This window comes from Salarias fasciatus, chromosome 4, assembly GCF_902148845.1.
Source record: "Salarias fasciatus chromosome 4, fSalaFa1.1, whole genome shotgun sequence".
NCBI classification, from domain to species: Eukaryota; Metazoa; Chordata; class Actinopteri; order Blenniiformes; family Blenniidae; genus Salarias; species Salarias fasciatus.
In genome coordinates this window covers 10,221,258-10,248,000 of record NC_043748.1, presented here as the reverse complement: position 1 = coordinate 10,248,000, position 26,743 = coordinate 10,221,258, and the positions used below count along the sequence as shown (strand labels likewise).

General features: G+C 43.2%; 1 protein-coding gene across 5 annotated transcripts; it reads right to left on the bottom strand.

The window, feature by feature from the left end:
- Window positions 1–5,542: 5,542 nt before the first annotated feature.
- Window positions 5,543–24,243, bottom strand: usp7 (ubiquitin specific peptidase 7 (herpes virus-associated)). 5 transcript variants are annotated; one of them, XM_030088825.1, is made up of 31 exons: window positions 24,022–24,106; window positions 20,055–20,159; window positions 19,387–19,585; window positions 17,947–18,085; window positions 17,629–17,717; window positions 17,410–17,518; window positions 16,912–17,042; window positions 16,682–16,736; window positions 16,521–16,601; window positions 16,059–16,149; window positions 15,815–15,897; window positions 15,458–15,567; window positions 14,759–14,936; window positions 13,739–13,883; window positions 13,418–13,548; window positions 12,589–12,723; window positions 11,969–12,070; window positions 11,671–11,776; window positions 11,387–11,479; window positions 11,188–11,255; window positions 10,823–10,923; window positions 9,674–9,827; window positions 9,458–9,525; window positions 8,849–8,957; window positions 8,673–8,750; window positions 8,491–8,591; window positions 8,082–8,181; window positions 7,682–7,801; window positions 7,534–7,605; window positions 7,357–7,447; window positions 5,543–7,119 (listed from the first exon to the last, which is right to left on the bottom strand). In XM_030088825.1, the coding sequence occupies exons 1-31, from the start codon at window positions 24,104–24,106 to the stop codon at window positions 7,013–7,015; spliced, it is 3,336 nt and encodes a 1,111-aa protein (XP_029944685.1). In that variant the 3' UTR covers window positions 5,543–7,012. The 5 variants fall into 5 exon arrangements, with proteins under 5 accessions (XP_029944685.1, XP_029944684.1, XP_029944687.1 ...); XM_030088824.1 differs by having other exon boundaries at window positions 6,946–7,119; window positions 13,418–13,543; window positions 13,734–13,883; window positions 24,022–24,243; XM_030088827.1 differs by having other exon boundaries at window positions 6,946–7,119; window positions 8,849–8,951; window positions 24,022–24,243.
- Between the last annotated feature and the right edge of the window lie 2,500 nt (window positions 24,244–26,743).

Genomic DNA, 26,743 nt, shown 5'->3' with positions numbered 1-26,743 from the left:
TGTACAGGATTGTGAGCTTCGATGTGTCTGACGGAGTGGGGGTCTTGAGTCATGGCATTTAATGGTTTTTATGGTTGAGAACATTGAAAAAAAGAGAAACACAGACATGTTAATGTGCAGCTTTGGAGATTTTCACCACTGATTTTCAAAAATTGGTCCTCAGGATTTATGTTTTATGGGACTTAACATGAATAAAAGCATCATCAGATATAACCCTGTAGAGGGAAACGGCTCGTTTAATGAGCTTTATCATGTTAGTGCATATGAAATCCTTCTGCAACCACAAAATAAAAAGTCTTCTTCCTTTACACAGCTAAGGAATGCAATCCTGCCTCACAATGGCCCAAACATTTCTCCCATGCTACATTGCGTGCGTGTCTGATTAAGTTCATTAACTTGATAACAGGTGAAGGTCTTATTGCATAAGAGCAATCTCACCGGTTCAGTTGGGGGATTTTTTAGAGACAGTGGCGTTTCTGAGCCGACAGACAAGCGTCATAACTAAAAATATCAGAAACATTTAGCTCGTATGTGGATGATCTTTCTCCAGTTTACCTATTGTGGGAGCGATTAGCCGCCTAATAGTTTGGGTTGCTGGTGAGAACGCAGAATTTACAGCAACTCTGAATGTTGATCTGAGAAAAGAGAAAAAGCAGAAACTAAAAAATGTTCTGGTCACATGCAATGTGGGCTCAATTTTGATCTAAATATTGAAAAGCAGGTATAGTTAGTTGTTGTATCATTGGAGTTCGTGGTTTTCATGGCGAGCAGGCCTCAAGTTAGGTGAGCGGCTCCACATCAAGCAGAATTCCCTGCTGGCATTTAAACTGCACAACCCTATGAGTAAGTCTTCAGCATTTGTTTCTGATATGAAATAATGTCTGAAATTTCTAATAATTAATTATTGCAAACCTGTTTCACCTGGAAAACAAAGCCGAAGTGAACACAACTACAGATGAGAAAGACTCAATCGATTCAAAGGTGGATTAAAAGATCGCCTAAAACTATAGACGATTTGAACTGAATGGACATGTTTAATCCCTCGCCGGGCGTTTCTTTGTGAACAGAAAAGGTTTCAGCCTGGCCACACCTGAAAACCTCCACCTGTCTCTCCTCAGTCACACCCTCAGGCGTTTCCTGCAGGAAGCATCCTCACAATGCAGCATGCATGAACACTGGGCTGGTGAGGGCTGACGGATGGGTGGCTGTGGACCAACATGCTTCCTTCTGAAGTTTGATCAGAGCCAGCCATGTGTGTAGGGCGCCATCTAGTGGCGAGATACTGCATTGCATCTGTAGTAAAATAGGAAAAGTGACATGAGAAGCTGTCCTGAAGGGTTTTCTGAGGTTTGTTATTTCCAAACTCGGCTCTTCATTAATGTCCTGTTTTATTTTGTTTTGGCAGCACAATGAGTGCGGATGGACCTCAGTCAGAACTCCCTCCCTACATCATACCATGTAAGTACCAATGCAAATGCACGTGCACATCACTGGCTCAGTCATGTCATATTAAAGTGCCTCTCCTCCCTGTCTGGCTGCTGCAGCTGGAGATGATGTGAAGCTTTATAAAGTCCACTCGCCGTTCAATCCCCAGGATACCAATAGGCCAGGTAAGCCCACATTTTACACCAAAATCATCAATCACAATTTGTGCACTGTTGATTTCAAATTCCTTTCTTTGCTTTGCTTCCCCTCTCTCCTCCTCTTCCTCCTCAGTGATCAACACCACTGGAATAAATGACGACGGCAGGAGTAAGTATGTGAGCTACGACACAGGGCTGGGGTTTAACCCCGGCACCACAACCTGCTCCTCGTGCCAGCAGCAGGTCAGGACCAACGTGGAATACAAAGCGGGGAAATACGCCTGGCTGTTTTGCTTACTCTTCATCTGCCTCGGGTAAGAGTGCTCCACCTGGAGGTTCCTCCACCCATCCACAAACCTGTTTTATCCAGCTGGAGTGAGAGGTGGATGGATGTAACTGCATACTAATGAAAAATGGTATTCAAATATGGATGATCTAACATTGTGTGTGTGTTCCAGGTAGTCCTGTGCTCTGCCTGATCCCATTCTTCATGAAAAGGTTCAAGGACGCCCACCACACCTGCCCCCATCTGCAACAGAGTGCTGCACGTCGAGAAGAGAAAATGCTGTAAATGACACCACTGAGGCAACAAACCCACCCGTAGAAATAAGAAACACCATCCTGCTGCCGCTCCCTCTGTCTGGGATGAAGATTAAACAGGCCGGCGTGCCAAATGATCTTATTTTTCTGAAACTGGACAGAGAGAGGTCACACGTACAGGGCAGCTTATTTCTACGGATGAGCCACAGCACGGCCAAAAGGCAAAAATAGGACATCAGCAACTTCTGCATCGCATCATACTGTTAGCAAAGAGACTGGGGGTGATCGTATTGCCAGAGCTTAAATATCATGTTATTGACTTTTAGTGCTCTAAAGCACACCCCGTGCACTTTTTTTTTTTTTTTGGAGCTGTTCCATTAAACCATTACACTTTCATGAAACGTTTTAATGTGTCTGCATAAATAGTGTTGTTATAATGAAGGCTTGTACATAGACTCCGTCAAACAGTTTATGTTTAAAGGGATTGTGTGTTCAGAAAATAAACAGATGAGCTGTCGAATCAGAAATCAATTTCAAAACCTTCGACGTTCAACCTCAAACAGGCCCGTATGAAGTAAGCAAGAGCAACCGTACAAAATATCTGCTGCCACTGCTAAATAAAGCAAAGGAACACATTGACACTGTACATTGTACGCTGTAAATACAGTATAGAAGTCTGTGTAGCTCATTCAAATCTTCACCTTCAAACCAGTGATTAAGCGTCTGACACCAGCATTTGTTGCACTGCAGAGAATAATGCAAAAATAAATCAGTAACATATAAAGTCACGGGTTTCCTCATCAGGTACAAACACATGCAGCTCTGCCATGAATTCTGCCTCAAACTTAAATTAACCCTTCACTCTCACCTTTCAGAACTGGAATACTTATTGTGAGAAGTGTTTTTATTATTTTAGCATTCTTCAATTTGCCAACCTTACCCTAATTGGAATTTATTTCGGACTGTTTACGATAATAAATAAGTCAAATTTATCACAGAGCTGCTGAATTAGATCAGGTTGCACTGTACAGATGATGTTACCACTGAGTGTCTTACATAATATTATAGTTTTATAATTTTTTTTCTTTTCTCTTATTTCTTTCTTCTGTTCGAGCTTGTTGAAAACATATTTTAGGTTTGTGGTATTTTCGTATTTGTAAAGAGAAAGCTGGAAAAGTGTCTCCTCTCACATTGTTGCCCCCCCCCCCCCCCCCACTGAATGAAACTGAGCATGCGTGGATTTCTTTAGTTTACTATTATTTACTATTTTAAAACACATTTTTCTCTAATAAATACAAGTATACTGATGATATGTGACACCTTGCTGTGACTCTCTCTGTTTCTGTGCTTTTCTTTTGAAAGGTCAGAGGTCAGAACACTTTTTAGATGAACTGAGGGGAAAAGCATGCAGGTCAGTGGACTGATCATAAACATGGAGAGGCTCTGATCAGCTGAGAAAACAAATAGAGAAAACATTCATGCAGTTTGGTTCTTTTATGACTCGGTTAACAGAAAAAGTGGCCAAATCCGCTGGGTCAAAAATATACATACTGCAACATGAATTAACAATTTTGGTGACTCAGAAAGTTGCGTCAATGAAATGGTCTTCATAGCACGGCCTCTTAAGTTCTTGTGAGTGATTATGAGTGACTGCAGCTGGTGATTTCCCTGAGGCCACTTCAATAGGCCTCATTGGATACAAACGCCACAATGGGAAAGTTACAGGAGCTCAGCACAGATTTGAAAAAGCGAATCATAAGACTTGATTGAAGAAGTCTTGAGGAAGTTTGCTGCTGATCACATTGACAAAGACAAGACCTTCTGGACGAAAGTTCCGTGGTGAAAAATCAGGCTGTTCGGCCACAACGCCCAGAGAACAACCCCAAGAACACCATGCCTACCGTCAAGCACGGTGGTGGCAGCATCATGCTGTGGGGCTGTTCTGCAGCCAGTGGAACTGATGCCTCACAGAGAGTAGATGATACTGAGGAAGCAGGAATACATTTAAAATTCTTCAAGATAACCTAAAATCAGACCGAGGGTTGGGTCCTGGGCACAGCTGGGGTGTTCCAATGGGACAATGACCCCAAACACACATCAAAGGTGGTAATGGAATGGCTAAATCAGGCTAGAATTAAGGTTTCAGAACGGCCTTCCCAAAGTCCTGACTTGAAACCCCACTGAGAACATGTGGACGATGCTGAAGAAACAAGTTCACGTCAAAAAGCCAACACATTTAACTGAACAGCACCAATTCTGTAAAGGAGTGGTCCAAGATTCAGCCAGAAGCTTGTGGATGGCGACCAAAAACACTGAATAGAAGCGAAAATGATGAAGGGGGATGTAACCAAACATTAGCATTGCTGTATGTGTATTTTTGACCCAGCAGATTTGGTCACTTTTTCTGTTAACCCATAAAAAAAAAAATCATAAAAGAACCAAACTTCAAGTTTTTTGTGACAAAGTATCTGTTCCAGTCATTCTATCAGAAAAATCACAGTCGTAGAAATAACTGGGGAGTCAAAAGAGCCATGGCATCATAAGAGGCGAAATAAAGTACCCATCAGCCTTTTCAATGCTTCTTTGCTTCAACTCCACAAAGACTAAATTCCTTTAAAGAGGAAATTAAGCTTAACTTCAATCCTAAAGGTGATATCTGTTTCCCAAAACTCCTGTTTAATCTCAGTATAGTTTCAGTGTTTAATCCAGAGTATAAAATGGGGCTTAGCAGGCAGGCCCAGCTGATCTTGTACAGGATAGACTCCGTTTCTTTTCTCATTCATGCTGAGATAAATAACCATAAAGTCACAAATTAAGACAGCAGAGATGTTAAACCATCCCAAATGTCCTTGTGAGTTACATAATTTCTGAAAACCGATCATGGAAAAGTAGAATTGTGAGCTTGTTTTTATAGAAAATTTTATTCAACATACATTTTCCAGCAAAAAGGCAATATACAGGAATAGTTGTCGTACACTGCTGCTACACTGAGGATTTTAAACTGGAAAAGATCAAATTAAGGTGTGATTCTGCAGGTTATCTTTGTACTGCATTTTTTTTAACAAGACAAACCAATGCAGTTAGTTTCTGAGAAGAAAAAAAAAACAATTAAAATGTAACAGAAAAAAAAAAACTGTCAATGGTACATCAGGAACGCAAAAAAGAAAAAAAAAAAAAGAAACCTACACACAAGAAATATGAACACCTGGCTCCTTCTGTACCCAACAACAAAGGCGTGTGTTTCTCTTTAATTTTACACGTTCATAGTTTTAAATATACAATTCTTAAATGTTGTCTTTACAGAGCCAGCTATGCGCTATTATGGGGTGCATTCCATCTGTGCTTCAAAAAGAAACAAAACCGAAAAAAAAAAAAAAAAGAAAAAAATTCATAGGGTTTAAAGTGTTTTACATTGCTGGTTTTTTGTCTCTACACAATCCTCAGACCTGGGGGGCTCTAAGTGTCTGCAGCTCCCTACCAAGCACAGCGCAGCCGCCGCTCCCAACCAGGTTCAATCAACAGGGGTGACGGGAGGGGGGGGGGGGGGGGGGGGGGGGGAGGCCAAGCTCGTGTGTGTGCGTGTTTGCAATCAGAGGAGGAATGACTGAGGAAAAAAAAAAATAAAAAAAATAAAAACATTGAACACCCCCGCCTCAAAAGGAAAAAAAATAAAAGGAAGAGAAAGTCAAAGGGTGTATTGTTCGTGCACGTGTGTGTTCCTTGAAAAATCACCAAGCAACCAAAATGTACATTTTTTGCCAGTCCTGAGAAACCTCCGACGCTCAAGATGAAATACAGACAGCTCGCCTCATTTTACCCAAAATTTATTTTTAAAACAGATGCCGCTTTGCAGATTTTTTTTTTTCCATTTTATTATACAAGATCTGCAGAAAGAGAGGGAAAACACAACCAAAAAAAAAAACCAACTTTTTTCCTCCAACCGAAACTAAGAGAAAGAAGAATTGTGTGTAAACTCAGAAATACTGATTTTTGTTGCACTAGAGGAGCAGAAAGCAACAAGAACCTGATCGGGGCAACTCGACAGTTTCAGGGTGGATGACAGGGTCGCAGCAGTTTTTTTTTTTTTTCTAAAAACACATTTCCAAAAAAAGAGACCGTTGGCCCCCCTCTGCCCCACTCGTTTTCTAAGTCAGTCCTCGCAACAAACATTCCATCAAACTGCATAAAAGCAGCGCAGTGCTCCTTTCAACAACTCTATATTAAAAACAACTCCTTGTAAAAAGTGAAGGGAAAAACATTTGGTGAGTCACGTGGATGGAAAAAAAAAAAAAAAAAAAAAAGGTGTGTGAGTGTGTGTGAGAGTATGTGTGTGTGGGGCAGGGGGGGATGCAAAAGATCCTCTCCCCTCTTCACTTCTTTAACTTAAAATACAACTTCATCTCTCCCACTTCCAAACAGGCAACAAAAAGCAGGCGATGGGTAGAGAAGCCAGAAAGAAAAGAAAAAAACAAAAAACAAACCAAACAGCCTCAAACATAGTGGAGACAATTGAAAAAAAAAAAAAAAAAAGAAAATATACAACAAAATGAACAGTCAGGAGGTGGTTGGTGCAATTTATTTTTGTGGTTGACGAATAATCCATCAGCTGCAGCGAGATCCGCATCACTAGAGACATGGTGCCGGTGTAGAGCTGTAGAGGTGTCCAGGCGGCCTGTTAAAGTGATGGTTACACACACACGCGCGCACGTGCGCACGCACACACGCACGCACAAGCGCACACACTCAAACGGTCTCTTGCACACAAACACGCTTACACACGCGGGCGCACACGGTTGGTTACAGTCTGTGGTTATGGTTTGTTAAAGTAGGTCGGGAGGTGGAGGTGGAGGAGGAGGAGGACTCAGAGGAGGGGGGGGGGGGGGCTGCGTTTAGTTGTGGATCTTGATTGCTTTCTCCAGGTAAGTGTAGCGACCTCTCTTTGGAGCTTTGTTGAAATGATCCAACCCTAGCCAGGGGCGCGGGTGGGACATGTTACCTGGTGAGGATACAGACGGAGGAGTGGTGAGAGACTCCCTGTGCTGCTGCCTCACCACAAATCATCTGCTTTTCACATCAAAACTAAAACAACACAGCCATGTTTTTGGAGCTGAAACAAGTAAATGGCACACGGGACGAGCCAAACACCTGAAGATCTCTGCTATCGAGACGTTTCTGGGTTTGGACGCATTAAACCAGTATCAATCAAGCATCAGCAGCGAGAGGCAGGAAATACCTGGCTGTGGTTCAAAGTCCTTCAGGTTGACCTCGTACTCATCCTCGGTGATGTACTGATGCCGGCCCATCATCACAATCGCAAACTTGAACTGAGAACACACAAAGGCACGTTTGACTTGTGTGCCCGGGACGAATGGGGTGGGAACTAAACGAAGCCGGGTTTAACTGAGCGTACCTTTTCAAATTCTTTCTCCTGGATGTCCAGCATGGTCTGGATCCTCCTCATTACCTCTCGAAATGACTCGCCCTGCAGAGAGAGAGCAGAGGCGGGTGAGAAAGACGCATGTGTGTGTATGTGTGTAGAGAGAGAGAGAGACACACACCTGTCTGATCTTGAGCAAGAAGGGAATCCCAAAGGTGCCAAAGACTTCCTTGTGGAAGTGAGCGACAGGAATGAGCATTTCACTGTCCTTGTCCAAGTCCACCTGGTCCAGAGGAATTTCCTGGATGAGGGAAGAAAAAAAAAATAGATGGAGTCGCATCAGACTGCTCTTGTGAAAACTGCACTTATGGTGACATCTGGTGGTTGATGTTTTCATTGTGTTGGAGCAGGAAGCTGGAATTCCTGTTTACTGCTACGGACTCCAAACCTTCAGCTGGAAGGGGTCGACTTTAAACAAGTCAGAATAATCTGAACCAAGAGTCAGGCTGACGGCTTATTAAGTGAAAGAAGGTGAAACATCTAAAAAACTGACCCACAGAGAGTTAAAAACAGACACTCACCTCTATTCTGAAGGTGCGGCTGGCAGCAGGAGATAAACATTCTAGCAGCTCGTCCTCCTGGTGAACCCCGATGATTTTATAGCTTACTATCTCTAACAGCCTGCAGAGGGGTGAAGACAACGCAGCAGCTTTTCAAACAGCTCAAGAACTAATTTTTCAGAGCAGAACATCCCATTACATGAGGGAAAACATGAAAAGAATGAGACAGAAATAACAGGAGGCAACAACCTAGCACTGTCAAACAGTTAAGGAGGCACAAGAACACATGATCAAATTAAAGAAAACTGAATTATCGGAAAGTCCAGTTGTGTTGTATTGATTTCACCACGGCACACTTTAGCAAAGCAGCAGCAGATTATCAGAACGTGACAGCTGTCGCAAAAGGAAACCAAACGGGCGCACGTGATACCTGAGCTTCTCTGAGCCTTTTTCAGACAGCTCCACTGCCTTTTTACATTCTTCCAAAAGGTCCCGCACACAGCCATGCTTGTCAGGGTAGAGGGTGATCTCCTGCAACAGGGAACATGAGCATCATTCACACGGTTGGCGCCGGTCACACAGCGTCGCGCAGCAGCTGGAAACGTGCGTTACCTCCTCTCTGAACTGACTGTTGAGCCATATGGATTTAAAACTCCTCCTGTTCTCAAAGTCCGTAATCTTCATCTTCAACTGGAGACGAGAGAAGAGAAAGAAAGGATTTTAAGCTACTTAGAAGTGGAGCTGCAATCACCTTTTTGAATTCAGAAACCCATCGGAAGAGTCCCGACCTGCTGGTAGTAGAGTTTCTTGGGCTGACGAGGTTTGAAGAATTGCAGCAGGTCCCGCAGCGTTCCCTCATAGTTGTGTCTGAGAGGATTCCCTGGACCGTCCCTGTACCTGGCCACCACACCACCAGGCAGGGGGGGAGGACAACGGAGGGGGGTGTGGGGGCAACAGAGCGACGGAGAGGGGGAGAGAGAGAGAGAGAGAGAGAGAGAGAGAGAGAGAGAGAGAGAGAGAGAGAGAGAGAAAACAGCCGAGTGGACAAGGAGAGAAAAGGGGGAGAGGGAGGTGAACGGCAGGGCAAGGCAAGAAAATTTGGAGCGGTGCAGAAGAAGAGGGAGAAAGCCGAGGACAGGATAGAGCCAGAGAGGGAGGAGTAAGAGGAAAACAACAAAGACAGGTGGGGGGGGACAGGTTACGCAACATTTCTACTGACAACTCAAGCCTCATGTGCACAAGATGATGATACAGTTTGGAATTATTAGAGAATACGATGACAAATCCAACAGGGTTCAACCAGAATTTTACAACAACTTATAAAAACATGCTATACTGCTGTTGCACTCGCAGAGCGCGCGTTTATTCTGCATGTATGGATGAGACAAGCCTCCTACCCCTGTGACTTGAAGAACTGCAGCAGCATGGGGTCCGTGTTCAACCTCTGCGCTACCGTCTTCGCCACCTGACAAACACACAACACAGCCGTGAGCGGCGCCTGTCACTGCAGGCCTGCCAGACGTCATCTGCCTCATCAGCACCGACATGCCAACAGGAAGAGGAAAACACTGAGAAGAAACACTTTCTAATACAAAAAAGAATTTTGCCCTAACCTGAAAATAGTTCATGCGGTTCGACAGTGTGACCACGAAGCCGGGGTCGTTGTGGATGGTCTTGTCACAGAAAATGACGTCCACCCGGTGGTAGAGGTCCCGGAAATAGTCCTTGGCTGTCGGCAGCTCACTGCTGTCATTCTCTGGGTCGTCCCTGCAGCGGCGGAGAAACACGACTGCGTTACGGAACGTGCAGAAGTTAGAAAGAAGACGGGCGTGACCAAGAGGCGGATGAAGGAAAAGGCCGACAACAGCTTCATCTACTGAACGAAGGATCAGATCGTCCGTTTCCATGAACACTGAGTGAACTGATCAGACTGAGGCTTCAGTTTAAATGTACTGAGAATACAATCTGATTCAGCCACTGCAACAATGTGGAAATGCTTTATACTATGACGTCACAACACACCGTCCAACTGGAACTTTAATTAAGGCCAGTGTCATCTCAAAAAGTGTTTACTTGGCGTGCTTTAACTGGATCGACGAATGACTGGAAAACTCATGGTCCATGTAATCGCAGTTGTTCGCCAAGCTACTTTTTTGCCTTTCATTTTCTTGATTGCACTGAGGCCGAGTCTTGGAAGGTAAACAGTGAAGTACTGTGCTCCCGGCCCTGATTATATTGCATCGTATATTGAGCTGAGATGTTTTGACTCTTGTTTTCACAAAGCAAATTACACACAATTGTACATGTCAGCTGCGTAGCGACTAGTGAAGCTCCTCATCGCGGCGTTGGCCTTTTCCAGAGAGGTTCTTGAAAAAACTGGAGCACAGAGCAGGATTGCTTGTATCCAAACAGAAACATTTAGCTACACCTGTTACTGACTTTGAAGCAAATGAGTTGTTGAACGTGACCTTTCAGCAGCACAAACATCGACTTAAGAAGGATCTCACGCATTTAAACAAGTTAGCCAAAGTGTATGGTGAGGAAGTGGAAGCAAAGAGGTTTATTATGAAAATATCTGCTGCTCTTATCTACCTGGATCAGTATTTATTGGCTTTTATATTCTTTTAGCCTCTGAATCGGGTTCAAACATCTGGATACATCATGTATGGAAGGACATTTCTGGAATACAGCTCCTCGGTCAAACAGCGCGTCAGCACATGCAAAATGTGAAAACTGCAAGGAATGCGAGTCATAAAACTCACTTCTGGAAGACAATGATGTCCCCGTCCATGAGCTCATCCAGGGCCTTGTCCAGAGAGACATCATAGTCCTGTATACGCTCTGTTAGATTGGGCTTTACTTCCTGGAAAACACAGCATCAAGGGCTCAATGTCATCAAACCGCATCTATCTCATGATTTTATTACAAGTATTTACTGAAGGACATTTGAACAAATTAAGTCTAAAAAAAGGAATATATACAGCATGTGGCGGTGTAAAACTGCACAAGGAAGCCTGAGCGATGCTGGTGTGCCTGATAGAAGAGTCTCTTTATGCGAGTGTGAAAAAGCAAGTGAGAAAAATACAGAGGAGTGTGCCAGAGAGTGAGGGCTGTATAAATAGCTCACCTCATAGAGGATAAGGCTAGTTTCCTGCTGAAACCCTGCTCTCTCACACATGACTGGAAGCAGGTCTCCTGGTTACAGCGCGAAGAGACAAACAGAAATCCATCTTTCAGTTCAAGTGCTTCCGCCACGGATGACGACTACAAAGGATGATCCGTTTTAAATTCTAATTGAACGACGAGTGTTTTCACATTGCACTTACTTATTTTGCAGGATATAGGGGTGTAGATATGTCCACAATAATTTAAGCTTCTGGTTTTGGGGTCATACATCTTCAAAAACAACATGACATCATCTGAAGAGGAGAAAGAGGCCAGTTAGGCTTCAAAGATTCAGTGATTGTAACGGTTGAAGTAGCAGTTCAAGTCTTACAAGTTCAAATATGACAACAAAAACCCAATGCAGCTAAAAAAAAACTGTGCAACAGACTAAAGAGACACATGAAGGTTGTGGGTGTTGTCATGAAGCTGGATGCGCAGGACTTACGGTCTTTGTCGAACTTGGGTAGCGTGGCCCCGCTGGCTGCCATCTCTGGATCCACCGTCTCCAGGAATATTGTCCAGGGGTTCTCGTTGTCACTCAAGTCGATCATCTGAAAGAGAAACGCACACAGGCGTTTGAAAACCTTTGCCGTCGAGCCCCATCGCTGGCAGCCATCGGGTGATTTTAACGATCTGATCCGACACATTTTCATACACTTCAACACCAGCAGGTGTGCCGAAGTAAGACAAAACCGACAACACCTCCGCATGCCATGCACACACACACGCACACACACACCTACCGACTTGTTGCAGTCAGCCTCGTAGTCCAGCATGGCAGGCCGCTTTGTGCCGTTGCTTCGGGCCTGCATGGGCCACAACCTCATCTGCTCCTGTGGGAAACCCTGCAGCACATCAGCATGTCAGTCACTGTCTTTACTATCCCTTCTGATCTGCTCCACAAAGTCAGCGACAGATGCGACATGACACAAGAACTCGAGCCTCCCTGTTTAGCAACAAAACTCATTTTGTCTCACTTATTCTCTCCAGAGTTGCAGCTAGTTCATCAGTGGTAGGAAACAATAAAGTCTATTCTACTCTGCTGTCTATAATTTCAGCAGGCGGTTTAGAGTATACACTGTAAGTGAACAAGATAATCAAGAAGCCATCTCTTACAGATCCACAGTGTTCAGAGCAGTAATTCAATGTGCAGAGCGTGTGTGATAATGGCTTCTTTTAGGATAATTAAGCTCCACCTGAAATAATTTGCTTCAAACACAGACAGGTTTAGGGAGTCTTCTAAACGACCAGAGAATAATTTCAGGGTCAGAGTTTCTGTTCAGGAGTATTTCACAGAATCTGCAGACATCTGTAGCAACAGCACATGTCAGTATAAACAGGGAGACTCCTCTGAGACGCTCACCATGGTCTGGGAGAGGTTCTGCACAAACTCCTGCAGCGTGGAGCTCTTCAAGACTTTGAAGACTGTGTATTTGACTTTTTCCTCGTCGTACATGTCGTTGCCCTGATGACCACAGAACTGGTCCTCTGTCACCATCTATTCAGTGAAAGGAGATGAACAAACTCAGTGAGGACCAAAACAATCAGATGGTTTAAACACATACAAAATGAGAATATGACATTGGAGTAACTTGGCATTGGCACCAGTGTCCTGATCGACAGACCGCAGATATTTCAGTGATATAACATCTTTCATGACCTGCTTTTAATGGAGAACAGCTGAATGTGAACAGCAAACCTGCATGTGCTGTTGTAAACTCAAAGTTTCAACCTAATTCCCAAATGAACCACAACTTTACTTCAAAAACTCAAAAAGCTTTGATAAACTGAATGCTGACCCGACTTTCCACATCCTGTAACCGACTGGTGCTGCTTTTCACACTGCTGAGCCTCACTTTTACTTCGTACATTTTGTCTTGTTTGGCTGGCACACAACATCCCAAAATAGACAACACATCAAACCATTTTATGTCCAACACCATTAGAGGACTACTGCTTGTAAAAAGCACCAAAAAGCGAGAGCGCATGTACTAACAGCTCAATAAACAACTGAAAAATTCTCAATGTACTGAGGTTGATTCAAACTACTTTTTTTAATGCCACAGCGTCTCGAGAAACAGGAGAAGCAGACACATGTCCTCATGGAATGTAAAAATTGTTTGGTAGTAAGTTACAATGGACCAGTTTAAAATCAATGAGGAAACATTTCAGCGGCCTTTCTGGCTCCCTACCTGAACCTGCATGTAGAGGTGAGCCTCTTGGCGCTCCTTCCTCTTCTGTGCCTCCACCCTCTTCTCTTCCTGCAGACGCTCCACCAGCTGCTGAGGGATGTCCACGTCAGTCATGGGCTGAAGCACTTCGCCTGGGAAACATCACAAATTCCAAGTAAGAAACTGACCACCAGTTTAAAGCACAAAAATCATCTTTTTTTTTTTTAAAGATTTAATTCTAATCATAATATATGACTGACACAATGACGACAGTGTTGTACTTTGGCATTTTCAAACCCTTTGTAAACTTGAATCAGAGGAAGGAAGAAGCGTATTACTCACTGAGCTTGGACTCACGAATGTAAACCAACATGTAGGCGTTGGTGCAGTGGCGGACTGAGAGGTCGTCATCGTGTCCGCCGTAGTTGTGTTCTATGGCCTCTTCCTTGGTGCACCGTGACACGACGTCATCGTCAAATTTACACCACTGCAGAGGTGGAACGGTAAAGGAAAGAAGGGCAGAAATGAAGGGGAAAGAAGGACACAGATAATGGGGGGGGAAAAAAACCCAAGAAGAGAGGGAAGAGTGAGGAAGAAGAGAAAACCAGAAAGAACTTAAGATAATCACCGACTTTAAATCACTGAGATATATTTAATGAACCCCATAAGTATACTAAATGTTTTGGAGGAAAACATTTTATGTACAGGAGCATCTATTGAGCCTGTCTTAAGTGGATGAGCCCAAATGAGTTAATCTCTTATTAACCAAACTAGAGAATTGTAGAAAAAAAGTCAAGTTGGTGTGAAGTTAGCCACCACACTGCTCTCATGACGTATTCACTTTCTGGCAAAGCAATATTCATTACACAGCATATGTAATAAAAGCCTGGCTTTAAAGCATCCTTTTGTTTGACGACAGGTGGTAGGTGACCCATCTGTCAGGACGCTGGTCTGTATTTGCCCTCAGGCAGCAGGTTTCTGAATCATAAAGACCGCTACTCCCAAGTACGTCAGCAGTTTTATATATATCACATAATTTTGCATCTTGACTTCTCAATATGCAAATAAAATTAGAGAGCATCTAAAAACGGCAACAATTTCTGAATATCCTTAAATTAATGTATTTATAAGCTCTCTAAACATTTCAATTTATAAGAAAATATCTCAAGACAACATGTCTCCATTATTGCTCCATATCCACTGACAGTACTCAAAAGTGAAGATGCTGATGTTGGTTAAAATGGACAAACATGCAGTCCTCCCTTAGCTTGAACCCCAAAAAAGTGAAGCCCCTCTGTAATGCCTAAATCCACTCCCGCTAAATCTTTTGGTGAAAGGTGCATAAAAAAAAGTTGTTCTCACTATTGGTTCCTTGACACTCACTTTGCCGTCTCCTTTTGGGTTAAGATAGACGACGTAGTGACCGCCATGGTTGTCCCCGCTGTGCACCAGCACTGCATGGAGGATGTAGTTGGCTGGGTCCTTGGAGTCTGGCTTCTGGAGGAACTCGTCCAGAGGTAACTGATCTGGAAACTCAAACCTGTGGAGCAGAGGGAAATCAAGACGCAGTGAGCACAGGTGGATGGGCGGGAGGGGCAGATGAGGGCACGAGTGAGGGGAATGGGGGTGCGTGTTCACGTTCACATACCCGGAAGGGGCTAGGTATACGCCTGTGGCAGCATCAGGAGGGAAACTCTTAGCTTATCCAGGCAACACAGCTGAAAATGATCTTTTCTTTGCTTTGAACGACTCGCAATATTTCACTGCACTGTCATCATTAGTGCGCACGAGGCTTTGCATCATATGATAAGGCCAACAGGACAGCTTCTCAGCTACTTCCTTTCTCACTGTCATGGAGCAGGAGGTCGGGACTTGCTCTTTACAGAGTGGCTGCTCAAACTGACATTTCGGGAAACAGACTCTTTTTCTTCTCTTGTTATAAAGGACCAGATTCTCTTAAACTATGTCCAACTAGAAGCTACAGACACACTAAGTGCTGTGGAATCGTCTTCTTTGGGCGTTGTTATATAGCCGATGCAAGCAAAGTAAAGCATGTCTCACCTGTCATTAATCTTGATATTTTGGTCAGTCTGTGGATCATACATGAAGCGCATCAGCTGCAGATGAAGGATCGGAGGAAAGGTGAGGAACTTGACTCCTTTTTCTGCTTCCTGCAGAGCAAACAGAAGCATGTCAGACACCCAGGCAGTCTTCTATTTCTCGCCATATTTTCAGAGCAATCAAACACAGAGCTTCACATTTCTGTAGACTTTCTTGTTTTAATGCAAGAGTTAACAGAAAGCAAGCAAGATCCAACTTCCCTTTAGATGTTGAATATAATAATGAAGTAAAACTGAGCAAAATAAAGACAAGAACATAAAATAAATCAATAGTGAGGATGACTCCATCAACATTTACCTGAAGGCCGTGCTCTCCCGCATCGTATTTGTTGTCCCCATCTAACTGTTCAGTTGCAACGTAATCTTTGAATGACTCGAAGACTGAAAAAGGACAAGAACGTAAATGAAGTTAGAAAAATATCCTAACAGAGCTGAACACTGACTCTGAAAGAAGTAATAGAGAAATAAAGATAAAGTACAATAAAAAAGAGAACAATAAAGTGATTAATGGAGGACAAGGGAGAAGCGGCACTTCTACTCACTGTTTTTCTTTCCTTTTATGCTAAGCTGAATATCATAGTAGTCCTCTATCCGTTCAGATCGGTAGTCCACATGCTTACACTGGATATATGACTGCAAAGGAACACACACACACACAGCCACATGAGTCAGAATGTAGGATACAATAAGCTAAAAACATTTTTCAAAGGGGTCAAATCTTGATTTAACCTCGTTCTATTCTTACACAGACATTCCTTCAGGCTACATCCTGTACAAAGTTAGCCTACTTTGTCACCATGTTTACGGAAGGTGCACCGTGATACATGCTGCAAGGAAATTACCGAGCAGAAAAAGAGTGTGTGCAAACGTTTATCTCTGAAGAGTTTTTTTTTTTTTGTCAAACTATAAATAAGTCAAAACGGAACTGTAACAAATACACGACATATACGGCCAAAACTAGCAACTGGAGTGGACTAGAAGAGAAAAACTAAAAGAATACATACCACCATTTTCCCTCTGAAGAGCTTAGGAATCGTTCCCTCGACACAAGTTCCTTTCATTTTGTTCTCAACATTGTCCAGGAGCTGTAACACACGTACACGCATCAGTAATCACTCAGCAAGCACGCGTGTACATACATAACATCAGATGGAGGAAAACTCACCACTCTGCACAGCTCCTGTACATCGTGTTGCATGAAGCTATCTAGTGTTTCCCATCTTCACATGAAAACACACAGCAAGGGCAGTCAGACAAAACCTCTGGCGAGACGGACTTTCACATTACAGTTATGCTGCTGAACCAACATCCGAGTAAAACGTTTGTTTCATTATTCATCTTTTTAAAAGACAAAGTGTGTTTTTTCAGTCAATAAATAAAAAAAGCAAAACTGACCCGAAGGACTTGGTGAGTTTCTTGGTGCCAACAGGCTTGTCGCTGTGTTGCAGCTCATAGAAAACCCTCTGCAGCGCCAGAGGGACGCTCTTGGAGGAGTCATCCCCTTCTGTGGGCATCATGTAGACCGCCTGGGAAGAGAAGCGTCATGACCACTCACAGCAGGACACAAGGACAGAGATGCTCTCAAGCCGAGGCCGACATTTTTCATTGTTTTGCGCGATGAATTTTGCTGTGCTCCTGCTATAACACCCGGATGACAAACGAAACATGCATTTTAGAGCTGATGAAAGAAAGATCCGCAAGGCCAATGATATGCATCAGCAAGACTAAACAAAACAAAATCAATATGCAACTAAAAACAGCAGCAGACAAGAGATTTTATGACCAGGCCAGCAGGTTGTGACCCCACTTTGTTCATTCGTTATCTGTGAGAATCTGGTGGGGTTACTTCTAATGCAGTCCACGAAAACCACTGAAACAAAGAAAAAGCCATACCCGCCGTAGCTGGTTTGTGAAGAAGAGTGTCTGTAGCAGGCTATTCATGTAGCAGGTGGCTCCCTGGTTCTTCAGTCCAACATATCCTGTGTGTTTCTTTGAGTCCCAGCTGGTTGTACAGAAAGGAAATAATATCAGAGTAATAAACCACGGGCTGAATTAAAAAGAAAAGGCTTTCTGGGATCAATGCCGAAAGCTTCAAGGGGAAATTCCACATACGCCACTCCGTGTGGGGCATCGGCCTGGACGTAGACTTCAAATGTGACTTTGTCATCATCAATGAAGCCTCTCTCTGGGTCAGTCACATCCTGAAACAGAGCACCGCAAAAACCGGTAAGACGGGAGGAAACAAGGCTGTCACAGGTTAAAGTAAAGCACAGAAGCTCAGATGAACTTTGAACGTCACAATTCATGGGACAACTCAAAAGCATAAAATAAATCTTTCACAAAGTGCGGCTGCCAACGTAATTTAATAGTTAATTTCTAACCTCAAACAATGCTGCCTGTATCAATTAAAGCTGGAATGTTTGTACTCACACTCCAGGACATGAAGTTGGAGAAACCCCAGTCGTTCTCTTTGTGGAAGAACAGGTGACTGATCCTGCGACTGAACGACTTCTCGTCGTCTTTGTAGTTGATGATCTTCAGCATGGCCTGTGCATGGCATGACCATGACCTGAAACACGTCAACAAAACACACGTTCACGGTTTAAAGGATGTATTCGAACAGTGAGATGTATCAGACAGCTTTGTTTTCTTCAAGACCTTCATGATGCTTTTACTAAAAAGAACAGAACACAGGTTGAAGATTTTCCTCTCAATAGCCATAAAAAGTGACGCGAATCAATAAGCAGCGATCTCGATCATCATTGAGCCTGAAACATTACATGTTGATGTGAACAACATCAAAGCAACTATTTTATTTCTAAATTGTCTTGTAGACTGAATACAGATCACCAGTGCCTAAAAAAGCTTACAACTATATCCGAGGGATAAAAAGGATTTGAGCTTTCTCACTGAATCTACAAAAATAACTACAAGCAAACAAGTGAATTAACAAGTGAATTAGATTTTGCTGAAAAGTGTAATCATGTCAATCAATAGGGAAGATTTGGTTAAATAAATACTTGAATGAAGCATAGATGCAACTCAGAAGGGCTTTAATTTTAAATCATGAGCAGATGTTGCAGCATTCAGCCAAAAACGGTTCAAGCTGATCGGCATCAACAATAATGGAAGGGTGCAGCCAAATACCACAGGGACGACAAGGTGTGTAAAGGAAGCCAGCTACAGGCATGTTGATTACTGTAGTCACAGCAAAGAGAAAAGCACTACTGAAGACAGTTATTTGACATCTCCATCAGGAAACAGTAAGATGGTTGGAGCAGGTTTCTTTTCACCGCATTGTGTGCTACATTCACGTAATCAAACATGGACGCACGCAGCATCATGCTGTTGGGATACATCTCCAAGACACACTTTAGCTGGATAGAAAATCAATCGTGTCCTCGACCTGGAAAGCATAACTATTTAAATGTTATTGTGTTCAGACCATATACACAAATAGCACAGGCTGGCCTGCTGTTAACTGGAATGACATGTATCGACACTGCAGTATTACAGCATTAAATGGCTGCGCTGGGCTACGCTGAAACTCTGCAGTCTCTCCGTCTCTCCCTCCATCATGACTTTACTCTGAATCTGTTGTTTCGATTACGTTTCTGTGCCCACCTATGTACACTCAAATCTCATCCATATTTAATATTTACAGAGCTGCGTTATCTTTCTGCAAATGCAAACAAATTATATCCTGTCGCTGCTGCACTATAAACAAGAGGATGATTTATTTGTGAACACTGAAGAAACATATTCCGTTCGTCAAGTCAATTATATTACTGTGACGTGGAACAACATGTAGCAGCCCACAACAACCACAGACACTGCCACCGTGCACCCTGAGCAAAAAAGGACACTTACGTGGAGTCGGACTCTGCGTTGCACTGCAGGAAGAAGCCCACGCTCTTCTGGTGCGGCCGGTCGGGATAGAAGCGCGGCATGACCATGATCTTCCAGGGCAGGTTCCGAACAAAACAGGACGGGCTGAGCACGGACTCGCTCAGGCGGCTGAAGCGCTCAACGACAAATCGAAAAGTTGCCTCTGACCGCCAACTGGTGTCTGCGAAAAGCACGGAGGACAATCGGAGAGCAGCAGATGAGAGGGCAGTGAAAACAAGCTTTTCCCCAATTCAGTAAAAATGACCGGGTGCCTAAAAGGGCCTTCAGTTTGGTAAATACTGCGATAGCGTGGCGGCAGTCAGAACCGTCTGCCTTCATGTTGATGCACTCACACTCACAGAACAGAAACAAGAGCAAGCTCCACCGCATGTATTTCAAAGAGCACTTTTTCCCCCCTAAAAAAAATCAGCTTGAGCAATGATATATGTATAATGTATTATGAAGTCTTACATCTTTTATATTTAAGCTTTAAACTCATATGTTAGCTTTACCCTGAAAGAAAATGACCATAAAAAAAACGAAATACGGTAAATCTGGTAATATGGTAAATCTGTGTTTTCATTTCAGTCACTGGACAAGTCTGAAACATGTTAAAGTGCAGTGTTTGTATTAGTCCACATCCTCCTCACCATCCTCCATGTCCTCCTCTGTATTGTTGTGTCCATCTGCCATGGCCACGTTACCATTGATCACTGGGTTGGCCGGGATTCTTGGAGGGTCATCTGTATCCCCAGCTACAAAGAGAGAAAAACAATATGATCAGGGTGTGTAGGTGTGTGTGTACACACAGCAACACACTGACAGATAGTACAGCCATCTCATTTTTCATATGAAAGCTTTTGTAGTGCTACAGATGACAAAAGCTTTAGAAATGTGGCGGTAAAGCGCAAAAACCCATGGTCAATAAAGCAGGGTAGGAAAAAAAAAAAGAGGTCTGACAGAAGATTTAAATTATTTAAAGCCAAACACAGCACCTGTATGAGACTAAAGCCGTGTATTTAGACAAACTGGAAAGAGCAAAACATTAAGATCTTTTTTTTTTTTTTTTAATAAATGATTACCTCCTTAAACTTATGTTTTGGTCATAAAGATAATGAAATATTTTAGTAAAAGCATAAATTGGGAGCGTTCCCATCCAATTTTCTGTCCTGTATTGGAAAAATCCTGCTGAGACATCATGAGAAGTCTCCTTTCCAAGCTCTTGGAACAGTGTGTGTGTCTGTGTGTGTGTGTGTGTGTGTGTGTGTGTACCTAACAAAAGACCAAGCAGCGCAACAGCGGGCTAGGTAATTATGGATACACTGCAGGATTAAGCTGCAAGTCATCACTCAAACAAAGCACACGTGCACAGAGGACGCAATCTATCCCAGCCAAATGAGCCGTCTCACTGCACAAACTATCAAAACACGGTGATGACAGAATCAGAGGGGCTTTGAGCCGACTGCCAGGAGTCGGTAAAGTCTGTCTAAACCCTGTGATGCTGACAATGATGCTACAGAAGCCAGATTTCAGAGTAACAACGGCACCAGCATGATCGCTGTCATCAAATGTGCTGCCCTGTCAGTCAATCTGTGAGAAAGCTCTTCATGTGCATCTGTGTTTTCTCAACTACCAGCAGGCCCTCAGACACAGTTGTGCGAGTTAACTTATTGTCCGGGTCCTTTAGGAAGCTGACCTTGTTTCCCCAAGTGGATTAAACCCAGCTAATGGGGTCTGTCAGTCAACTCTATGACAAGCTTGTCCTGCTTTTTGTATCAATGTGCAGGAAAATCTTGGTGAAAGGATCCATTGATGAATCAAAACCTGTACAAGTCGAGCTGAATCTAGGAGTTTATGCTGAACAGAAAAAAAGGTATATGCCTCTGATATAAGCTGAAGAGACATCAAATATACATCAAAAAAAATTTGTAAGACACTTCCTGTATAATATACACAGTTCAGGAAAAAATAAAAGTACAATAGCGCCTCGAAATGCCTGCTACAACTGAGCTATAACAGTAACTTTTAATATTTACCCATTAAAGAAGGAAACGGAAAGAAACCAGTCTAATCTGTGTTTATCTTTTCAAGTCCACGGCTTCTGGACTGGAAGTAGACGAAATTATTTCAAACACAATTTTAAATATTTCCCTATAAAAAAAAAAAATAATCAAGCAACGTCAATAGATAGTTTCAGACAATTGGCATCTAAAAAGGTACAGCTCATTCTGTTACAGTGACTTGGCACTAAGTGGTGAAAATACATTTTGGTGCATCAGATCAGACTAAAATGTGTTCCTGACTTTCAGAAATAATACTGCAATAATGGACTTAAACGTGAGGATTAATAGTCACTTTAATACTGTCAATTCAGTTTCTGAATGTATAACAAATACAACCAATTGAACGAGACTCCACAGCAGTATTAGACTGAATAACAGAATGGAAACAATGAGCTATCCCAAGGGTTGACAAACCCTTTAACAAACAAAAAATTACATTTGTAGCACACAATAAAACTTGCTGCAGCTGTGTAGTCTAACACCATAAAGGAAATGCAGTGTGAGAGTGTGCGTGCTGTTGCCATGACCCATAAGTGAAAGTGAGGAGTTTTATTATGACTACTTGTTTTCACTGCCCTTGTAAGGCTGCAGTGCACTGATGGAGAACCCAAGAATGGTTAATCAGACCAGTGGGGAGAGCTTAGCATGTGCACCTGCAACCACTGGAACAAAGATGAAACCCACTGACAGGAAAACTGGGCTTAAAATTTAGTAGCAATTCACAAATTCAAACTGTGTTGAGTTCGTTTGAGTGAACAACAGGCTGTGTGAGAGAACACAAATAACACAATCACCATTGCTGAATGACGCAGTGAAGCTGAGGGCTTCGTCCACTGTCTACTAAGGATGAAGTTCATATACGTACAAACTCAATATAAATGTTGCTGGGGTTGATGTTCAGTGTGTAAAATGCTTGCAACACACTGTAAGAGCTGGCCTGGGCTCGAAATCGAACTAACAAAAACATAGATCATTAAAAATGGCGAGCTCCATGCCTTTTGGTCCTCCATACAATGAAGCAGCAAATCCCCGCGCTGTCCGTGTGCGGGCCTGGCTTACCGCAGCGGCGACTACCGTTACTTGCCAGCACTGTCGCACGTTTCACGCAACATCGTGACAAATGTCAACATATCGACGAACAGAAATAACGGGGTAGTTAACGTGGGATGGTTGGGATTGCCATTGTTCCTGAAGGCAGTGCTGCTAAACACGGCACACGATGAGCTGTTAAGTAAATCGGGATTGACGCATCTGCGCTTCAGTTAGCAACCTAGCAAACACCAGATCCGTCTGCAGGCCTTTATTAGCCAACATAAGCTGGAATTACGTAGTCCAGCCGACTGGTTATAATAAAACTTAGCCGAACAACGTTGGATAAAGTCAATGCATAGTAATGTTAAAGAGAATCTGGAGAGAGATAAGAGAATTACGCGGGGGAAGCTGGCGAGGCCTAACATTCAGCGATAGCCCAAATCGAACGATGCAAAATACAAGCCTCCATTTTGGAACGCCACACACCCCCTCCGTGAGGGTTAGCCGGGAAGCTAACTAGCATGCTAGCTGGCGAATACACGCAACGAAGCGGGCCTGCGAGCTAAATGACTAGCTGACGACTAGCTGCCCCGCTAGCAATGCTAGTTGCGTTCAACACGTTTTAATGACCACATAGGGCAATATCTGTTTTACACGACTCTGTTGTGAACACAGAAATATATCAATTGATTTATATTAATGGCCGCAACGTACAAAATGGCCAGCAGAGACATTTTAGCCGTTAGATATCAGATATCTCTCACGCAGACCCGCATTTAACGTCCGAAGCACCAGACACGATGCTAACGCACCGGATTTTCGCGGCTCGCATAACGTTATTTCTGAAACGGGCATTGACAAACTGTATTTCAACGTCAGGTGCGCTATTAATGCAACTTCTGGTAGCATTAATGGTGATTTTTATTACATCTAGATAGACGCGAGGGCACACAACTGTCGAAATCTAGCGAAAGCTCAAAGTAAAAATAGTAGCAAGATTATGCTTCAGTCTGCCTTGATCTATTCTACAATAAAATACTACCAAACGCAGTGTTTACAAACCATTAAGGTATCGACTAGCATCAGGCCTGGCATCTGTGCATGCGGTGGTTTAGCAAACTGCACCGGTCAACTTGTCACAGCAACAGCCATCAGTTAACCGGACGGTTTATTTAGAAATACAACTGCTGAATGAATGGTTGTCGAGGCTGAGCTCTAATGGCGTCAAAGTCCAGGACCTCGATTTTATGTGCATATAGAATTATATTGCACTACCTGAAAAGATATTAAAGCTCCGTTTGCTTATAATGCAAAATGAGGTCAGCTCCACACAAGTATGCTGCAACGGACGCACAATCAGCAAAAATGCAACCGGCTATCCGAGCTAGCTTCGGGCCTTCGTGTTTACTGTAACGTTTAGCGCCGGTCTGCACAAACAAAACTCATTTTCCGTGCAGTCGTTCCAAGTGCGAAACACAATACAAAAAAGAGTGTGTTTACTTCCACCTTGGCCATTGCTTACCTTCCATCTCCATGTCCTCCGGTTCACTGAGCTGCTGCTCGCCGGCTTTCTGTTGCTGCTGCTGCGTGTGGTGGTGGTGGTTCATGTTGGCAGCTGTTGTTGTTGTGGTGGTGGTGGTGATGCGGTGCTCCCTGTTATCTCTGTTACCCTCGACCTTGTCCAGGGTCGGCTCGGTGGGGAACCGGGTTCTGGACTGCTGGTGAGGTGTGGTGGGATGCGGAGGTGGGGTGGACAGGTCGAGCCTCGGCGGCCGGGCCTGCTCTGTTGCGACCTCGGCCTTGTCCGCTGTCAGCGCCGGGGAGTGAGGAGGGGAGGTCGGCGGGGGAGCGGGTAGAGAAACGCGGACGTATTTGCTCGCTATTCGCCCAATCTCGGCGCCTTAGGTGGGTGCGAGGGGTTGAGATGGCTGGACTGGGGCTCCGGAGAGGGAGGCCCGCTGAAATTAGCTAAATCAATCCGGCTTTACCCCGGGAAATGTGGGGCAGTGTGAGAACTCGCTGCACGACTCGCACCTTGAGGAACAAATACCCTGTTTAGAGCTAGCCTGTCTGAGCTACCTGACACTGGGTAGCCAAACAGTGAGATTGGCGCAACAATAAAAACAACGGCTCATTTGCTAAACACACATTCAACAACTTTGCCTGCGGTATCCCCAGTCCGTGCGCTCCTCCGATTGTCCCTCGTCTGGGGGAGAGCGGAGGAAAAAGCTATCCATTCAAACCAGTTTCCAACACGGAATAGCACTGCTGTGGCCCGACATAAACCAGTTTCCCCCAAACCGCCCCAAAAACGATCAACGACGAAGCGCGTCAGCTCGGTGCATTTCTAGCTAACCTCTGGTGTATGGTGAGGAATGTGCCCGGTCATACAGCGTTTAGCCTGCGCGGCGCGGTGCGGTTCTCCTCTCGCTCCTCCCGTGCTCTGTGATGTGTGGAGTCTGAGGGAAAGCTCAAAATGGCGGTCGCGCTCTTCTCTGAAATGTCACATCCGCATGGAGATCCAAACACGGCCCATCCCCGGCAGGCAGGCAGGCAGGCAGGCAGGCAGACTCTCCTCCAGGCCGAGGAACATCACTCAGACCAGACAGTCCACCAAGAATCACATTGGTCGCACAAAACTAAAAAAAAAAAAAAAAAAAAAAAAATCATCATCACACGAAGTGAAAGCATCCTGATGATGAAATGTACTGGAACAGGCCCGAGCCACACTCACTTGACTGAGAGAAGCTTTCATAAATGTGTAAACAAACTATAGTGCTGACTATAATTACATTAATTGTCATTGTCTTTTGAAAAAAAATTAAAAATGTTCAAAAAGGTGAAATAGTGATCCGCAACATATATTGGTCCAATAAACGAAAAAAAAAAAATCAAAACAAAACTGAGATATTATTTATATTTACCTCCAACTTTACCCCTCCCCCTTAAAACAAAATCGTTTTTATTCTATAATTTCAGTGTTGCTTAACTCCCCAAAAATCTACATTTTGTGGCTGGAGGCGTCCACAATGGTTTAATCAGCACAGTAACAAAGTCTAAAATTGACACATTCATTTTGAGAGTTATGTGAATACAATATGGATGGGATTTGGCATTTTAAATCAAAACCGGACATAGCAAACTTTATTCAAGTAGAAATGAGATTGTAGTGTTGAGCAGGCCGACCTGTAGTTGAGGGCCATAATTTGTTTTGTTAAACTATTTGAAGAATTAATCCACATACTCTCCCAAATTGACCAGAAAAAAAAAATCCCCCAAATATTTTACTGCTGCAAAGACTGGATGGTGTCTGCACTAATAAGAAGTAAAAATATTAATTTCACTGTCATATCACGAAAAAGAAAAATGCACTTATCTGAATCATTTGGATCATTTGACAATGAATATCATACTGAAAATTTTCATTGATGCTGAAGAAATAAAGACATTCCAACTGTGTTTTAGTTTAAGTTTTAGGTCTTATTATTTTAAAGGTATATGGAAACATCACGAACGGTCATAGTGAAGTTTCTTCATGAGATTACTATAAATCATTGAGTGACCCCCCCCCCCCCCCCCAAAAAAAAAACAACAAAAAAACAGAAATTCGGGGAAACTGTATCACTGTGTAACTTTCCTCACAAATTTCCAACATTTTTTTTTCCCAAATCAGTGACTTTCATGTTTGACAAAGCTAAAATAAGAGCGTCTGAGTGAAAATTTCTTTTTAAGAAATGGCACCATCCAGTGGACACAGACAGTCCTACATTAGGCACCATTGTGCTTTTTATTTTCGTTAATCACTTGTTTATGTCGTGTCGCCCTTCGCTCATAGTTGGCTGGGATCGGCTCCTATAGCTGGATGAAGCGACATAACAGTAAGGTGGATGGTTTGAATGTGCCTCTATATATATATTTATTTGAAACATATATTATATTATATTATATTATATTATATTATATTATATTATATTATATTATATTATATTATATTATATTATATTATGCGCTCTCTGCCAAACTTCAGCAATGGGGAAATTTCACTAAGGTTCTTTTGTGTCAATGCCATGACGGACGCGTCACCAGCCAATCAAAATCAGAGTAGCTATTTAAAGCCCACCCTATAATGTACTTTCAACCAATGGGCGTTGGTATTTTTACAGAAGTGGGCGGACCAAATTGCACAACAAGGTAGTCTGTGCTGTATATATATTACAACGTCGGCAACTAGGAAAACTAGTTAG